Genomic DNA, 15,032 nt, shown 5'->3' with positions numbered 1-15,032 from the left:
GACCTGTTGCAGCACAACCCTGCGTTCTTTACGCCCTCCACAACCATCCAACTTCAATCTCTACATGACTGGAAAACCCCCGTCGCTGAAGTCCGCCCATTGATCATTTTTCCAATAAATCAATTTATTCTGAAGCTGAGGTTTACTACAAAGCAGGATCAATTAGTTAGCCGGCTACCTTCAATTATTGTATTTGCAGCGGTTTTTGATTGAAGCTAGTTTACAAACACTAAATGAAAGCATATAGAACAGTTGTATCTTGTACTTGCTTTCAATGAGTGACAGCTCTATAACTCATGTGAATTTGGTTGGGTGGCCCAAAAAGTTACAAGTTTAATTTGTGTTTTTGGTTGTTGAGCCAATTAATGCCAATTTCAAGATGATCAATGAAACAAAATATAGAAAATGTCAAGTTAGCTGGCTAACTCATGAATCCTGCTTTGTAGTATACCCCTCTGCCCCCAGGACCAGATCACGCAAGTTTACATGTACAGTGAAACCACTAACCCACTCATTTTCATTAACCAATTGAGCTCGCCAGATTTTAGTCCTAAAAACCATACATAAGTTGCCTTTGGTTCAGTCATTCCTATGGGGGAAATAATGGGGGGAAAAAATGCTGAAAATAAGGTCTGAAGTTAACCCAGGCTTAGATCTTATACACTTCATGAACAAAAGTTTGGACACCTGCTTGTAGAACATCGCATTCCAAAATCATAGGCATAAATATTGAGTTGCCTCCCTCCTTTGCTTTAACAGCATCCACTTTTCTGTTAAGGCTTTCCACTAGATGTTGGAACATGCTACAAGAGCATTGATGTAGGGAGATTAGGGCTGGCTCACAGTCAGTCCAATTCATCCCAAAGGTGTTTGATGTGGTTGAGGTCAGGGCTCTGTGCAGGCCAGTCAAGTTCTTCCACACTTATCTCAATAAACCATTTCTTTATGAACCGCTCTCTGTGCACAGGGGCATTGTCATGCTGAAACAGGAAAGGGCCTTCCCCAAACTGTTGGCATGAAGTTGGAAGCACAGAATTGTCTAGTGTCATTGTTTGCTGTAGTGTTATGATCTCTCTTCACTGGAACTAAGGGGCCTAGCCCGAACCTTGAAAAACAGCCCCAGACAATTATTCTACCTCCAAACTTTACAGTTTGCATTGGGGCAGGTAGCGTTCTCCTGGCATCTGCCAATCCCAGATTAGTCCGTCAGACTGCCAGATGGGGAAGCATGATTCATCACTCCAGAGAATGCGTTTTCACTGCTCCAGGGTCCAATGGCTGCGAGCTTTATACCACTCCAGTCGATGCTTGGTATTGCGTATGGTGACCTAAGGCTTGTGTGCGCGGCTGCCATGGAAACCCATTTCATGAAGCTCCAGACGAACAGTTCTTGTGCTGATGTTACTACCAGAGGCAGTTTGTAACTCGGTAGTGAGTGTTGCAACCGAGGACAGACTTTTTACGTGTTAAGCGCTTCAGCAGTTGGCGGTCCCATTCTGTGAGCTTGTGTGGCCTACCACTTCGCAGTTGAGCCATTGTTGCTTCTAGACTTTTCCACTTCACGCTAACGGCACTTACAGTTGACCGGGGCAGCTCTAGCAGGGCAGGAACTTGACGACGAACTGATTTCTTGCAAAGGTGGCATCCTCTGACGGTGCTACGTTGAAAGGCCATTCTTCTGCCAGTGTTTGTCTATGGAGATTGCACAGCTGTGTGTTTGATTTTATACACCTGTCAGCAATGGGTGTGGCTGAAATTACCAAATCCACAGGGGGGGATTTCTGTTTGACATCCGGGACACTGTCCCTACTGGACCTGGAGAGAAGAACCCCCTCATGTTCCATGTACAGCCCCATGGAGGTGGAGGTGGATGGGGTCTGAGTGCAGGAGGAGTGGGGGTCTTGGAGGTCCTGGTCTGGCTCCTCTCCTGTCCCCTCGATGGTGTCGGTGGTCCCCTGGCGGGAACAGAGGGCTGTACACTGGTTGTGCTCACTAGTGGGGAGAGAGATGCAAGAGAAAGGAGTGTTGATGTTCTGGAACTCATCTGTTCCATGACTCTTCATTTCAGTATTACTAGTCAATAATCCACATACTGTGTACCGACTGACTGCTGAAATGGCCAAATCCACAAGGGTGTCTACAGTCATGGCCAAAAGTTGAGAATGATACACATACATTTTCAAAGTCTGCTGCCACAGTTTGTATGGTGGCAATTTGCATATATTCCAGAATGTTATGAAGAGTGGTCAGATGAATTGCAATTAATTGCGAAGTCCCTCTTTGCCATGCAAATTAACTGAATCCCCCCTCCCAAAAAATCCACTGCATTTCAGCCCTGCCACAAAAGGACTAGCTGACATGTCAGTGATTCTCTCGTTAACACAGGTGTGAGTGTTGATGAGGACAAGGCTGGAGATCACTCTGTCATGCCGATTGAGTTCGAATAACAGACTGGAAGCTTCAAAAGGAGGGTGGTGCTTGGAATCATTGTTCTTCCTCTGTTAACCATGGTTACCCTCAAAGAAACACGTGCCGTCATCATTGCTTTGCACAAAAAGGGCTTCCCAGGCAAGGATATTGCTGCCAGTAAGATTGCACCTAAATCAACCATTTATCGGATCATCAAGAACTTCAAGGAGAGCGGTTCAATTGTTGTGAAGAAGGCTTCAGGGCGCCCAAGAAAGTGCAGCAAGCGCCAGGACCGTCTCTTCAAGTTAATTCAGCTGCAGGATCGGGGCAACACCAGTACAGAGCTTGCTCAGGAAAGGCAGCAGGCAGGTGTGAGTGCATCTGCACACACAGTGAGGCAAAGACTTTTGGAGGATGGCCTGGTGTCAAGAAGGGCAGCAAAGAAGCCATTTCTCTACAGATATTCTACAGGGACAGGGATTGGACTGCTGAGGACTGGGGTCAAGTCATTTTCTCTGATGAATCCCCTTTCCGATTGTTTGGGGCATCCAGAAAAAAGCTTGTCCGGAGAAGACAAGGTGAGCGCTACCATCATTTCTGTGTCATGCCAACAGTAAAGCATCCTGAGACCATTCATATGTGGGGTTGCTTCTCAGCCAAGGGAGTGGGCTCACTCACAATTTTGCCTCAGAACACAGCCATGAACAAAGAATGGTACCAACACATCCTCCGAGAGCAACTTCTCCCAACCATCCAGAAACAGTTTGGTGACAAACAATGCCTTTTCCAGCATGATGGAGCACCTTCCCATAAGGCAAAAGTGATAACTAATTGGCTCGGGAACAAAACATTGATATTTTGGGTCCGTGGCCAGGAAACTCCCCAGACCTTAATCCCATTGAGAACTTGTGGTCAATCCTCAAGAGGCGGGTGGACAAACAAAAACCCACAAATTCTGACAAACTCCAAGCATTGATTATGCAAGAATGGGCTGCCATCAGTCAGAATGTGGCCCAGAAGTTAATTGACAGCATGCCAGGGCGGATTGCAGAGGTCTTCAAAAAGAAGGGTCAACACTGCAAATATTGACTCTTTGTATCAACTTCATGTATTTGTCAATAAAAGCCTTTAATGCTTGTAATTATACTTCAGTATTCCATAGTAACTTCTGACAAAAATATCTAGACACTGAAGCAGCAAGCTTTGAGGAAATTAATGTCATTCTCCAAACTGTTGGCCACGACTGTACATACTGTGTGTGTGTATATATAGTGTACGTTTTGTTCTGAGATAGTTAACATGAGCTTTATTTTATTTTTTACATAAATGTTTCAAAATTAGCGAACTACGTTCGGGATGAAGATGACTTCATACAGCAAAACAAGATTTCCTAAGCCTGTGTTCACCACAGACCGTGTTTTCAGCGTTTCATCCCAACGCCATTCATTTTCCCCTTAGGCTTTGTCCAAAAAAGCCCATTACTGTTACTCTCTCTTCCCTTTATCAAAGACCATTTGAACTAAACCGAACCCGAAATTCATGTCCTTCATAAGATCCATTCCTCCATGCTTTTACAGCCAACACAATAGCATCATTGTCCAACGCTGCAACAAGGATGTTTGCCTGCACGCAACCCCGATCGACTGCATTGCAGCAGGTTTGGCTGGCTTGCCTTGTCAGGTGGACAGACTGGTCACGTGACCAGAGCCATCCTCCTGAGACAAAGGCTTCTTTGTGAGGCCTTGGATGTTCCCCGACAAGACCAGACACACAACACTTTTGTTGCCTGTCAGCTGGGCACAGCCCACTGGCTATGTGACCCAACATCATGCTCCTCACTTCTCCATGCCACCCCTTCCTCTTCTAGCTACAGGGAAAGTGGGGCAAACTGATTGGGACGCCTGGGTTGTGTGACAAACCGGTTTAGAATGCCCTGGATGAAAAGGAACTGTTAGGCATCTCTTGTAGGAATCAAATGTTCCTGTGGGGAAACTGTTTAGTGTAAACATGAGGAATGTTTCATTTATTACATTTTTACACAAAACATTATTTTACTGTTTGCCGTTTGGAATGAAGTGTTTTACATGTTTCTGTCACAATTCAAATAATATTATTTCTTTTACATGAACAATGTATCTACTTCACTTTCTTCACCTAATTTTCATTAGCGGTTATATGTGAATAGTTGCATTGGCTTAGAAATTAAAGCATTTGTCTTTAGTACCTCACTGCTTCCATAAACCACATTGCTCCACTTCTGTGCCAACTAACCAACATTTTCTGTTTCACGAGACCCACTGGCTACACGACAACCCTATGAATAACTCGACAGATCAAGGAAATAAGCAGTGCGCGACAGTGAACCAGCACAAGAAAGCAAGGACACAAACCGATTGAATGTAGCACATACAACCTCTACAAGACCAATAAAGCGCCAAGATGTTGCAGTAATGTTCCTGCTGCAGTCTTCCAGCCGCTGTGGCCCTAATTGAAACCAAATGTTGCAGACGTTTAATAAGCATAGCTAAAGACATGAAGAACAAGGGATAAACACAGAGGGCTCGTGCAATAACAACTGGATTCCTCTGTGACACGACTTACAGTACACACCTCGGAGTGGAACACACTCTGGCCTGAAACAGATCCCACCAGACTACCTTTCGACCAATCAACTGTTCCATTCCGGAGTGTGTATAGTAACAGTGTGGTATGCAGTCAAACAACATACTTGTGCTAGAATGATAGAATGAAAAATGTTTACGGTATGAAACAAATCATTTTAAATGCGCCTGTAAAATCAAACCTGTTGTCTGTGAAAGGCTGGCCATCAGTTTTGATTGAATATGGCAGTCGTTTAAAATAACATACACTAAATCGCCAGAAGTATGTGGACAACCCTTCAAATGAGTGGATCCAGCTATTTCATCCACACCCGTTGCTGACGTGTGTATAAAATCGAGCACACAGCCATGCAATCTCTATAGACAAATATTGGCAGTAGAATGGCCTTACTGAAGAGCACAGTGACTTTCAACGTGGCACCGTCATAGGATGCCACCTTTCCAACAAGTCAGTTTGTCAAATTTCTGCCCTGCAAAAGCTGCCCCAGTTAACTGTAAGTGCTGTTATTATGAAGTGGAAACATATAGGAGCAACAACGGCTCAGCTGTGAAGTGGTAGGCCACACAAGCTCACAGAACGGGACCGCCGAGTGCTGAAGTGTGTAAAAATCGTCTGTCCTCGGTTACAACACTCACTACGGAGTTCTACTGCCTCTGGAAGCAACGCCAGCACAAGAACTGTTCGTCGGGAGCTTCATGAAATGGGTTTCCATGGCCGAGCAGCCGCACACGGGCCTAAGAATACCATGCTCAATGCTAAGCATCGACTGGAGTGGTGTAAAGCTCGCCGCCATTGGATTCAGGAGCAGTGGAATTCTCTGGAGTGATGAATCACGCGTCACCATCTGGCAGTCCGACGGAGTAATCTGGGTTTGACGGATGCAGGAGAACACTACCTGCCCCAATGCACAGTGCCAACTGTAAAGTTTAGTGGAGGAGGAATAATGGTCTGGGGCTGTTTTTCATGGTTCAGGCCGCTTAGTTCCAGTGAAGGGAAATCTTAATGCTACACCATTCTAGACGATTCTTTGCTTCCAATTTTATGGCAACAGTTTGGGAAAGGCCCTTTTCTGTTTCAGCATGACAATACCCCCGTGCACAAAGAGGTCCATACAGAAATGGTTTGTCAAGATCGTTGTGGAAGAACTTGACTGGCCTGTACAAGAGCCCTGACCTTAACCCCATCGAACACCTTTGGGATGAATTGAAACGCTAGCCAGGCCAACCTCACTAATGTTCTTGTGGCTGAATGGAAACAAGTCCCCGCAGCAATGTACCAACATCTAGTGGAACATTTTCCCAGAAGAGTGGAGGCTGTTACAGCAGCAAAGGGGGGGACCAACTCCCTATTAATGCCCATGATTTGGGAATGAGATGTTTGACGAGCAGGTGTCTATACTTTTGGCCATGTAGTGTATGTTATATAGCTAACAATGATATAATAATTATACAAACAGTATTTACTATGATTGTCCATTACAACAAAAATAAAATGCCATTTCACTAGAGATTTGATAACATTGATTGCTTGTCTTTACTATAGATATATATATATAAAAACGATTTGTCATAGTGACTCTTTCAGCATTAACTATATGAGAATATAAAACAATCAATATATATTTATTCTCTGCTAGAGAACCTATATAAGATATAAAAAGAAATTCAAGAGTGAAAAATAATTTGAAAGGGCTAATATTTTACATCACAATATGGAAACATTTTACAAAAGGCTGAGGCACAAGTCATCTTCCTTGGTCAACCTCATCAGACCATCTGCATATTGCAGACAGTGCCCCCTTGTGGCATTTTGAGCACAGTACCCTAACGTGGCAAGTCCCATTGGCTTTCATTAGAACAGGCAGTTCATGCACTTGACGGCTTTGCTGCCGTAGTCGAGGCACTCCGGGCCGATGCATTCACAGCAGGCGTTATGGAACCAGCGGTACTTGGAGCCGCCCATGGACTCGCAGTACTGCTTGCACTGGCGGATGGACACGCAGTCGTCAAAGTACACCACAGTGCACATGTTATCTGTGGAGGGGGCAAAAACATGGAGAAATAAGCATTTGAATTACAACAGGCAAATATTAGCAATAACATGCTTAAGCGATATATTGTAGTCTTCACTTAACTTTTATGTCAGTACTCTAAAGCACAAAAGAAGCAAAGTCCTGTTCGTCCACCTCTATGTATCGTATCAAATTTATTTAAATGTATTAAAAAAATAATAAAAAAATCACAAAATTAAAGTCCACCTCCTCCATGTGACTTTCCATAGTTTGAACTATTGTGCCACAAGTATGTGTTAGCCAGCTGAGCTAAAGCCTAGTAGAGTCTAACCTCTTGATAGACATGCATCATCCATACTATGCTAAAGGGCGGCATGCGTATGGCTTGATTTAAGCCCATGTGTTCATCTCTGCCGCCCCACACTCATCCCACCTCATAAGGTTGAGGGCGTCCCCCACTGCTGGAGGCCTGACTAATGAGCGTGTTTTCCCAAAGGGAAAACAGATCTGGGTCACAGGTTCACAGAGCGGATACGTAAGGAGCTCGCTCACCCCCCCGCCACAGATCCCTAGTCAATTAGAATCACTAGGACCAGAGGCTGAGGAGAGGACAACTGGAGCGGATGCACATGAAAGTTCACTAGGCCAGCAGCAATATACTCAATCATTTACAGGGCTGCTTGGTTTTCAAATAGCGGCCTGCTAAAACCATCAAACGAAAGCCAAGGCCCTGAGATCTCATAAGCTTTTATGGAGGGGTCGAGCCACAGAGCTCAGTTCAAAGCAGCCTTAGCCATGAGTTCATTATAGCTTAGCCCTCCCCTACTAAAATAATATGGTCCCTGCCAGGGGGATGAGTTAGGGAACTCATGGGGGTTCCCTAAAATAGTGTGTTGGATCAAAGTCCATATATTTAGAACTTATGGTTTGCCCAATCTGCCCAGGTTAATACCCCTAAAGCCAATTGGGCTGTCCTGATTTGTTATGGGATACACACACACACACACACACACACACACACACACACACACACACACACACACACACACACACACACACACACACACACACACACACACACACACACACACACACACACACACACACACACACACACACACACACACACACACACACACACACACACTACCAGTCAAAGGTTTGGACACACCTACTCATTCAACGGGTTTTTATTTTGACTGTTTTCTACATTGTAGAATAATAGTGAAGACATCAAAACCAGGAAATAACACATATGGAATCATGTAGTAACCAAAAAAGTGTTAAACAAATCAAAATATGTTTTAAATTCTTTCAAAGTAGCCACCCTTTGCCCTGACAGCTTTGCACACTCTTGGCACTAACCTTTTAAAATTATAAACTTGGATTAGCTAACACAACGTGCCATTGGAACAAAGGAGTGATGGTAGCTGATAATGGGCCTCTGTACGCCTATGTAGATATTCCATAAAAAAGCAGCCGTTTCCAGCTACAATAGTCATTTACAACATTAACAATGTCTACACTGTATTTCAGATCAATTTGATGTTATTTTAATGGACAGAAAATGGACAAAGTGTGCTTTTCTTTCAAAAACAAGGACATTTCTAAGTGACCCAAACTTTTGAACGGAAGTGTATATATAAATAAAATAGTATATTGCAATGTGGAATCTTCAGAGTCTGTTTTGCTGATGAACTGAGTTTAATACTCTGATAACAGGCACCTGCACAAGACTGTATGATGTGTCTATGTTTTATTCTCTTATTAAATGAGAACACAGCAGCTATTAGCATCCCCATAATTCAACCCCCTCACCCCTCCCTACCTTCAGTACTTTGGGTGTTATCGTAGCTGGCGTGGATACTGTTCCCAGGCAGGGAGACATTTTGGTGCTGGTCCTCGATGGTCTCCAGGAAAGACACCAGGTTCTCGTGGTAAGATAGTTCCTCGGCCACGGGGAAGGACACCACCATCATGTTGATGGGCGCTTCGCCCTCGGTGAGGGCGCGGAACAGTGAGGGGATGGGTCGGTAGAGTTCCTCCACCGTGCTTTTGGAGGTAGCTGGAGTGTCACTGTAGTTCCTAGGATTACACATCCCTGTGAGGGGAGACAGGAAGCAAGTTAGTAAATATTGAAATAAATAAAATATGACAATAAATGACTGATAATCAGTAAACCACTATTCTTCTCTTGTTCAAATTACCTTGACTAACCTGTACCCCAGCACACCGACTCACCACCCCCTGTTTATCCTCATTATTGTTATTTTATTGTGTTACTTTTTATATTTATTTATTTTTACTTTAGTTTATTTAGTCAATATTTTCTTAACTCTATTTTCTTAAAACTGTATTTTGGTTAAGGGCTTGTAAGTAAGCATTCCACGGTAAGGTCTACCAGTTGCATTTCGGCGCATGTGACAAATAATATGTGATTTGATACTCAACAGTCACTGTCTGATGGATGCAAGATCTTCAACAATCAGTGAATAAAGGACATAGACATGGATTTGAAGCAAATGATGATGCAAAAATCAAATACCCATCCTCATTAACCTCATCCATTCTGACACCTCATTAACCTCATCCATTCTGACACCTCATTAACCTCATCCATTCTGACACCTCATTAACCTCATCCATTCTGACACCTCATTAACCTCATCCATTTTGACACCTCATTAACCTCATCCATTCTGACACCTCATTAACCTCATCCATTCTGACACCTCATTAACCTCATCCATTTTGACACCTCATTAACCTCATACATTCTGACACCTCATTAACCTCATACATTCTGACACCTCATTAACCTCATACATTCTGACACCTCATTAACCTCATCCATTCTGACACCTCATTAACCCCATCCATTCTGACACCTCATTAACCTCATGACACCTCATTCTGACACCTCATTAACCTCATCCATTCTGACACCTCATTAACCTCATCCATTCGGACACCTCATTAACCTCATCCATTCTGACACCTCATTAACCTCATCCATTCTGACACCTCATTAACCTCATCCATTCTGACACCTCATTAACCTCATCCATTCTGACACCTCATTAACCTCATCCATTTTGATACCGGTTCTTGTTTGTCCTTTCCAATATTCTCACAACTGCACCTTGTCCGTGGCACCTACCCACACAGTCGCAGCACTCCTCCCACAGTGTGCCAAGACAGAGCATACACTCTTTACAGCACGAGCAGTTCCCATCCGAGGGCCTGCACTGACACAGCTCCTGTACATCACAAAACACACACACACACACACACACACACACACAGGACTGATAGGAGAGACATTCTGCAACAATCTGGTATAATCCTTCTATCATGTTGTGCACAGGTGTGTTAATAACACTCAGACAATGCAGTAGCCTCAGTCAGGCTTCAGTCATAACATGAGGAGAGCAAAAACAACATAAGAGAGTTTATTTATCTTGGTATGTATCGAGCACATCATAGTTGATACAACGCCAAGAAAATAAACCATATAATATCCTGTCCCTATTTAGAAATCACTAGGGAGAGGATTTGTGTGTGCGCGAGCGGTGACTGCGTGTGTGTGTGTTTGTTTTACTGCGTATGCTTGAGGTTTCCACCGGAGTGAGTGGGCCGACCTCAAGTTGCCTGTTCTGTGACTCCTCCAGTGCAGAGCGGTTGAAAGGGAGAACAGAGGTTAAATTCCAGATGTGCAAAAGGATGGCGCTAACTGAGCCCACAGTCAAGTGTGGTTGTGGCAGCACCTTGCCTGACAACTCAAACTGAATTCTCCCGCTGCTCTACATTCACTACATACTTCAAACTGAGACCACCATAAATGACTTCAACGATGGCAATGTCAAAATGAGGGGTGTTGTACAAAACAAATCAGAGTATCAAAGCCAATAAAAACGCTGCTTTACCCACGTGTGTTCTGGCTATGGACCAATCGGAACGGTTAGAATGTGTTTGCGTTCTATAAATCATCAGGGAGGTACACCAGACTCATTGTGGAGAAGAAACTAAAGTCTGTGAAGTAGCGTTTGGCTGGCGCAAGGGAGTTTGGGTAGCCAGGCAAAGACCAATGCCCAGGGAAGGTACACATTTATACAGTACCAGTCAAAAGTTTGGACACACCTACTCATTCAAGGCTTTTTCTTTATTTTTACTATTTTCTACATTGTAGAATAACAGTGAAGACATCAAAACTATGAGATAACTCATATGAAATCATGTAGTATCCAAAACAGTGTTGAAGAATCTCAAATATATTTGAGATTATTCAAAGTAGCCACTCTTTGCCTTGATGACAGATTTGCACACGCTTGGCATTCTCTCAACCAGCTTCTTGAGGTAGTCACCTGGAATGCATTTCAATTAACAGGTGTGCCTTGTTAATTTGTGGAATTTAAAATTCTTCTTAATGCATTTCAGCCAATCAATCAGTTGTGTTGTGACAAGGTAGGAGTGGTATACAGAAGATGGCCCTATTTGGTAAAAGACCATATTATGGCAGCTCAATTTTTTTTTTTTACCTTTATTTAATCAGGCAAGTCAGTTAAGAACACATTCTTATTTTCAATGACGGCCTGGGAACAGTGGGTTAACTGCCTGTTCAGGGGCAGAACAACAGATTTGTACCTTGTCAGCTCGGGGGTTTGAACTCGCAACCTTCCGGTTACTAGTCCAACGCTCTAACCACTAGGCTACCCTGCCGCCCCAAATAAGCAAAGAGAAACAACAGTCCATCATTACTTGAAGCTCAGTCAACATTTCAAGATCTTTGAACGTTTCTGCCTGTGCCATTAAACCCCTACAACTCATCCAGAACGCCGCAGCCCGTCTGGTGTTCAACCTTCCCAAGTTCTCTCACGTCACCCCGCTCCTCCGCTCTCTCCACTGGCTTCCAGTTGAAGCTCGCATCCGCTACAAGACCATGGTGCTTGCCTACGGAGCTGTGAGGGGAACGGCACCGCAGTACCTCCAGGCTCTGATCAGGCCCTACACCCAAGCAAGGGCACTGCGTTCATCCACCTCTGGCCTGCTCGCCTCCCTACCATTGAGGAAGTACAGTTCCCGCTCAGCCCAGTCAAAACTGTTCGCTGCTCTGGCCCCCCAATGGTGGAACAAACTCCCTCACGACGCCAGGACAGCGGAGTCAATCACCACCTTCCGGAGACACCTGAAACCCCACCTCTTCAAGGAATACCTAGGATAGGATAAGTAATCCTTCTCACCACCCCCCCTTAATGATTTAGATGCACTATTGTAAAGTGGCTGTTCCACTGGATGTCAGAAGGTGAATTCACCAATTTGTAAGTCGCTCTGGATAAGAGCGTCTGCTAAATGACTTAAATGTAAAATGTAATGTAAATGTTTCTTCAAGTGCAGTCGCAAAAACCATCAAGTTCCATGATGAAACTGGCTCTCATGATGACTGCCACAGGAAAGGAAGACCCAGAGTTACCTCTGCTGCAGAGGATACGTTCATTAGAGTTACCTGCCCCAGAAATTGGCAGTTAACTACACCTCACAGAGTTTAAGTAACAAACACATCTCAGAGGATACTGCGTGAATCAGGCCTTCATGGTCAAATTGCTGCAAAGAAACTACTACTACTAAAGGACACCAATAATAATAATAATAATAATAATAATGAGAGACTTGCTTGGGCCAAGAAACACGAGCAATGGACATTAGACCGGTGGAAATCTGTCCTTTGATCTGATGAGTCCAAATTTGAGATTTTTGGTTCCAACTGCCGTGTCTTTGTGAGACGCAGAGTAAATGAACAGATGATCTCCGCATGTGTAGTTCCCACCGTGAAGCATGGAGGAGGAGGTGTGATCGTGCTTTGCTGGTGACACTGTCAGTGATGTATTTAGAATTCAAGGCACACTTAACCAGCATGGCAACCACAGCATTCTGCAGTGATACTGCCATCCCATCTGGTTGCACCTAGTGGAAATATCATTTGTTTGTCAACAGGACAATGACCCATCACACCTCCAGGCTGTGTACGGGCTATTTGAATAAGAAGAAGAGTGATGGAGAGCTGCATCAGATGACCTGGTCTCCACAATCACCCGACCTCATCCCAATTGAGATGGTTTGGGATGGGTTGGACAGCAGAGTGAAGGAAAAGCAGCCAACAAGTGCTCAGCATATGTGGGAACTCCTTCAAGACTGTTGGAAAAACATTCCATGTGACTACCTCATGAAGCTGGTTGAGAGAAAGCAAAGCTATCATCAAGGCAAAGGGTGGCTACTTTGAAGAATCTCAAAAATAACATATTTTGATTTGTTTAACACTTTTTTGGTTACTACATGTGTTATTTCATAGTTTTGATGTCTCCACTATTATTCTACAATGTAGAAAATAGTCAAAAAGAAAAACCTTTGAATGAGTAGGTGTGTTCAAACTTTTGACTGGTACTGTATCTCCATTGGCTATCTCATGTACAGCCACGGTAGACTAGGCTAAATCCTTTGAGGACACTGTGCAGCTGTAAATTGAAAACCTTCACTTCATTGTAGCCCTGCCAACTCAGCAAGTTCTCTTTTCTTTTTTTGTATCTCCCCTCTCTGTTAGTTGAGGAATCCCAGCAACTGTCATGGTTTAATGTGCTTTTCCAGTACAAAGAGAATACTGTGATCACAGCAAAATGTAAAATGACTTCAGACATACAGAGGAAATGCATAGTGGGAGGTTAATCACATTTTAAGGTGTAAAATGTTGGCATAATATTGTATGGTAGTCGAACTTTACTCTGAAAAGACAACAGAATTATAGAATTTGCATAGAGTTATCTCAACGTGACTTAGAAACATTTTATTAGTGAGTGAACCGAATGCCTTTCACACTAAGCGCTTAGCCTTCTTAATTGAATGATGCCTTTCCAAAAACGTTATGCTAAGAGTTTAGCCTTCTTACCTGAATGAGACATTTGCTGACATCACTGGCACAGAGAGCCTTGTTGCAGGCTGTGGTCATGGAAAGTCCCGAGAGAAGGAAAATAAGTGCAGTGGATAGTAAGATTTGAGTAGACTTCATTCCGACACGCACGAAACAGTAACCTGAACCGACAAAACAGAGACAGACAATAACTTAGAATGTACCCCTTATTCAATGAGGTAACACAATACGTCATACGGGCACAAACATACTAATAAAATACAGGAAAAGTCGTGTCAAGGAACAATCCCTTTGATTCAATTGTTATGGTAAATTGCCCGCTTGCTTCAAAGGAGCATCATTCCTTTTCTACACAAACCCCAAGTCATCAAACCCATTGCAATGCAAAAAGACATTGGTTTCTCACTTGCTGGCAACTCAATTCTAATAAAGGTTGCTGCGCACTGTCATTAAAACATCTGAATACGTTTCAAATACATGTTCAAACGTTGTATACCTATTACGGTAGTCTAATTCAATAATAGCATGTTTATCATTCCAGTAGTGCAACACTGACTTCAGGGTTACATAAGGAAGGAATGTTACATTTTATCCTAAAATTAAACACTTTGGATACATTGTATGAAAAGTCTGACACTTTTCAGGCTGCCTTTATGGACGAGCCTCGTGTTTTGGAGAGGCAAATACGCTACCCAAAGCTATAAACACCTTTTCTCAACATGAACTAACTAGGAAGAAAGAAGGATGGACTTTTTTTGTCTTGGTAAAGAACCCACACCAAGGAACCATAGAAGTAGTAAATAAACTTACCTTGCCCAAATAGTCGATTCTTGCTCCAGAGGTGAACGTTTCTTACCTTTGTTTACCTATTACTTTTCCGAATTAAAGCATGTTCTTCTGTTCTGATGGCGTGACTCTCCCCTCTGGCTAAACAAAGCAGACAGTGGTAGGCAAGCGCCTTAAAGAAACAGTTACCATTTCAGGCTGCAGGCACAGTAGCCCCGCCGCTCAGGTGAACCCGAGCCAAGACAACTATGTCTGCTGGGATCACATCATATGCCATTTCTACTT

At 43.5% G+C, this 15,032-nt stretch overlaps 1 protein-coding gene across 1 annotated transcript; it reads right to left on the bottom strand.

Moving 5' to 3' along the window:
• Window positions 1-4,440: 4,440 nt before the first annotated feature.
• Window positions 4,441-14,923, bottom strand: LOC135538932 (twisted gastrulation protein homolog 1-A-like). Its single transcript, XM_064964811.1, has 5 exons — window positions 14,772-14,923; window positions 13,980-14,122; window positions 10,203-10,302; window positions 8,871-9,143; window positions 4,441-7,064 (listed from the first exon to the last, which is right to left on the bottom strand). Exons 2-5 carry the CDS (start codon window positions 14,097-14,099, stop codon window positions 6,883-6,885), a joined length of 675 nt encoding a protein of 224 aa, XP_064820883.1. The 5' UTR covers window positions 14,100-14,122; window positions 14,772-14,923; the 3' UTR covers window positions 4,441-6,882.
• Window positions 14,924-15,032: the final 109 nt, after the last annotated feature.

The sequence above is a fragment of the Oncorhynchus masou genome, unplaced genomic scaffold, assembly GCF_036934945.1.
Source record: "Oncorhynchus masou masou isolate Uvic2021 unplaced genomic scaffold, UVic_Omas_1.1 unplaced_scaffold_3___fragment_6___debris, whole genome shotgun sequence".
Taxonomy (NCBI): Eukaryota; Metazoa; Chordata; class Actinopteri; order Salmoniformes; family Salmonidae; genus Oncorhynchus; species Oncorhynchus masou.
This window is presented reverse-complemented; position numbering and strand designations above follow the sequence as displayed.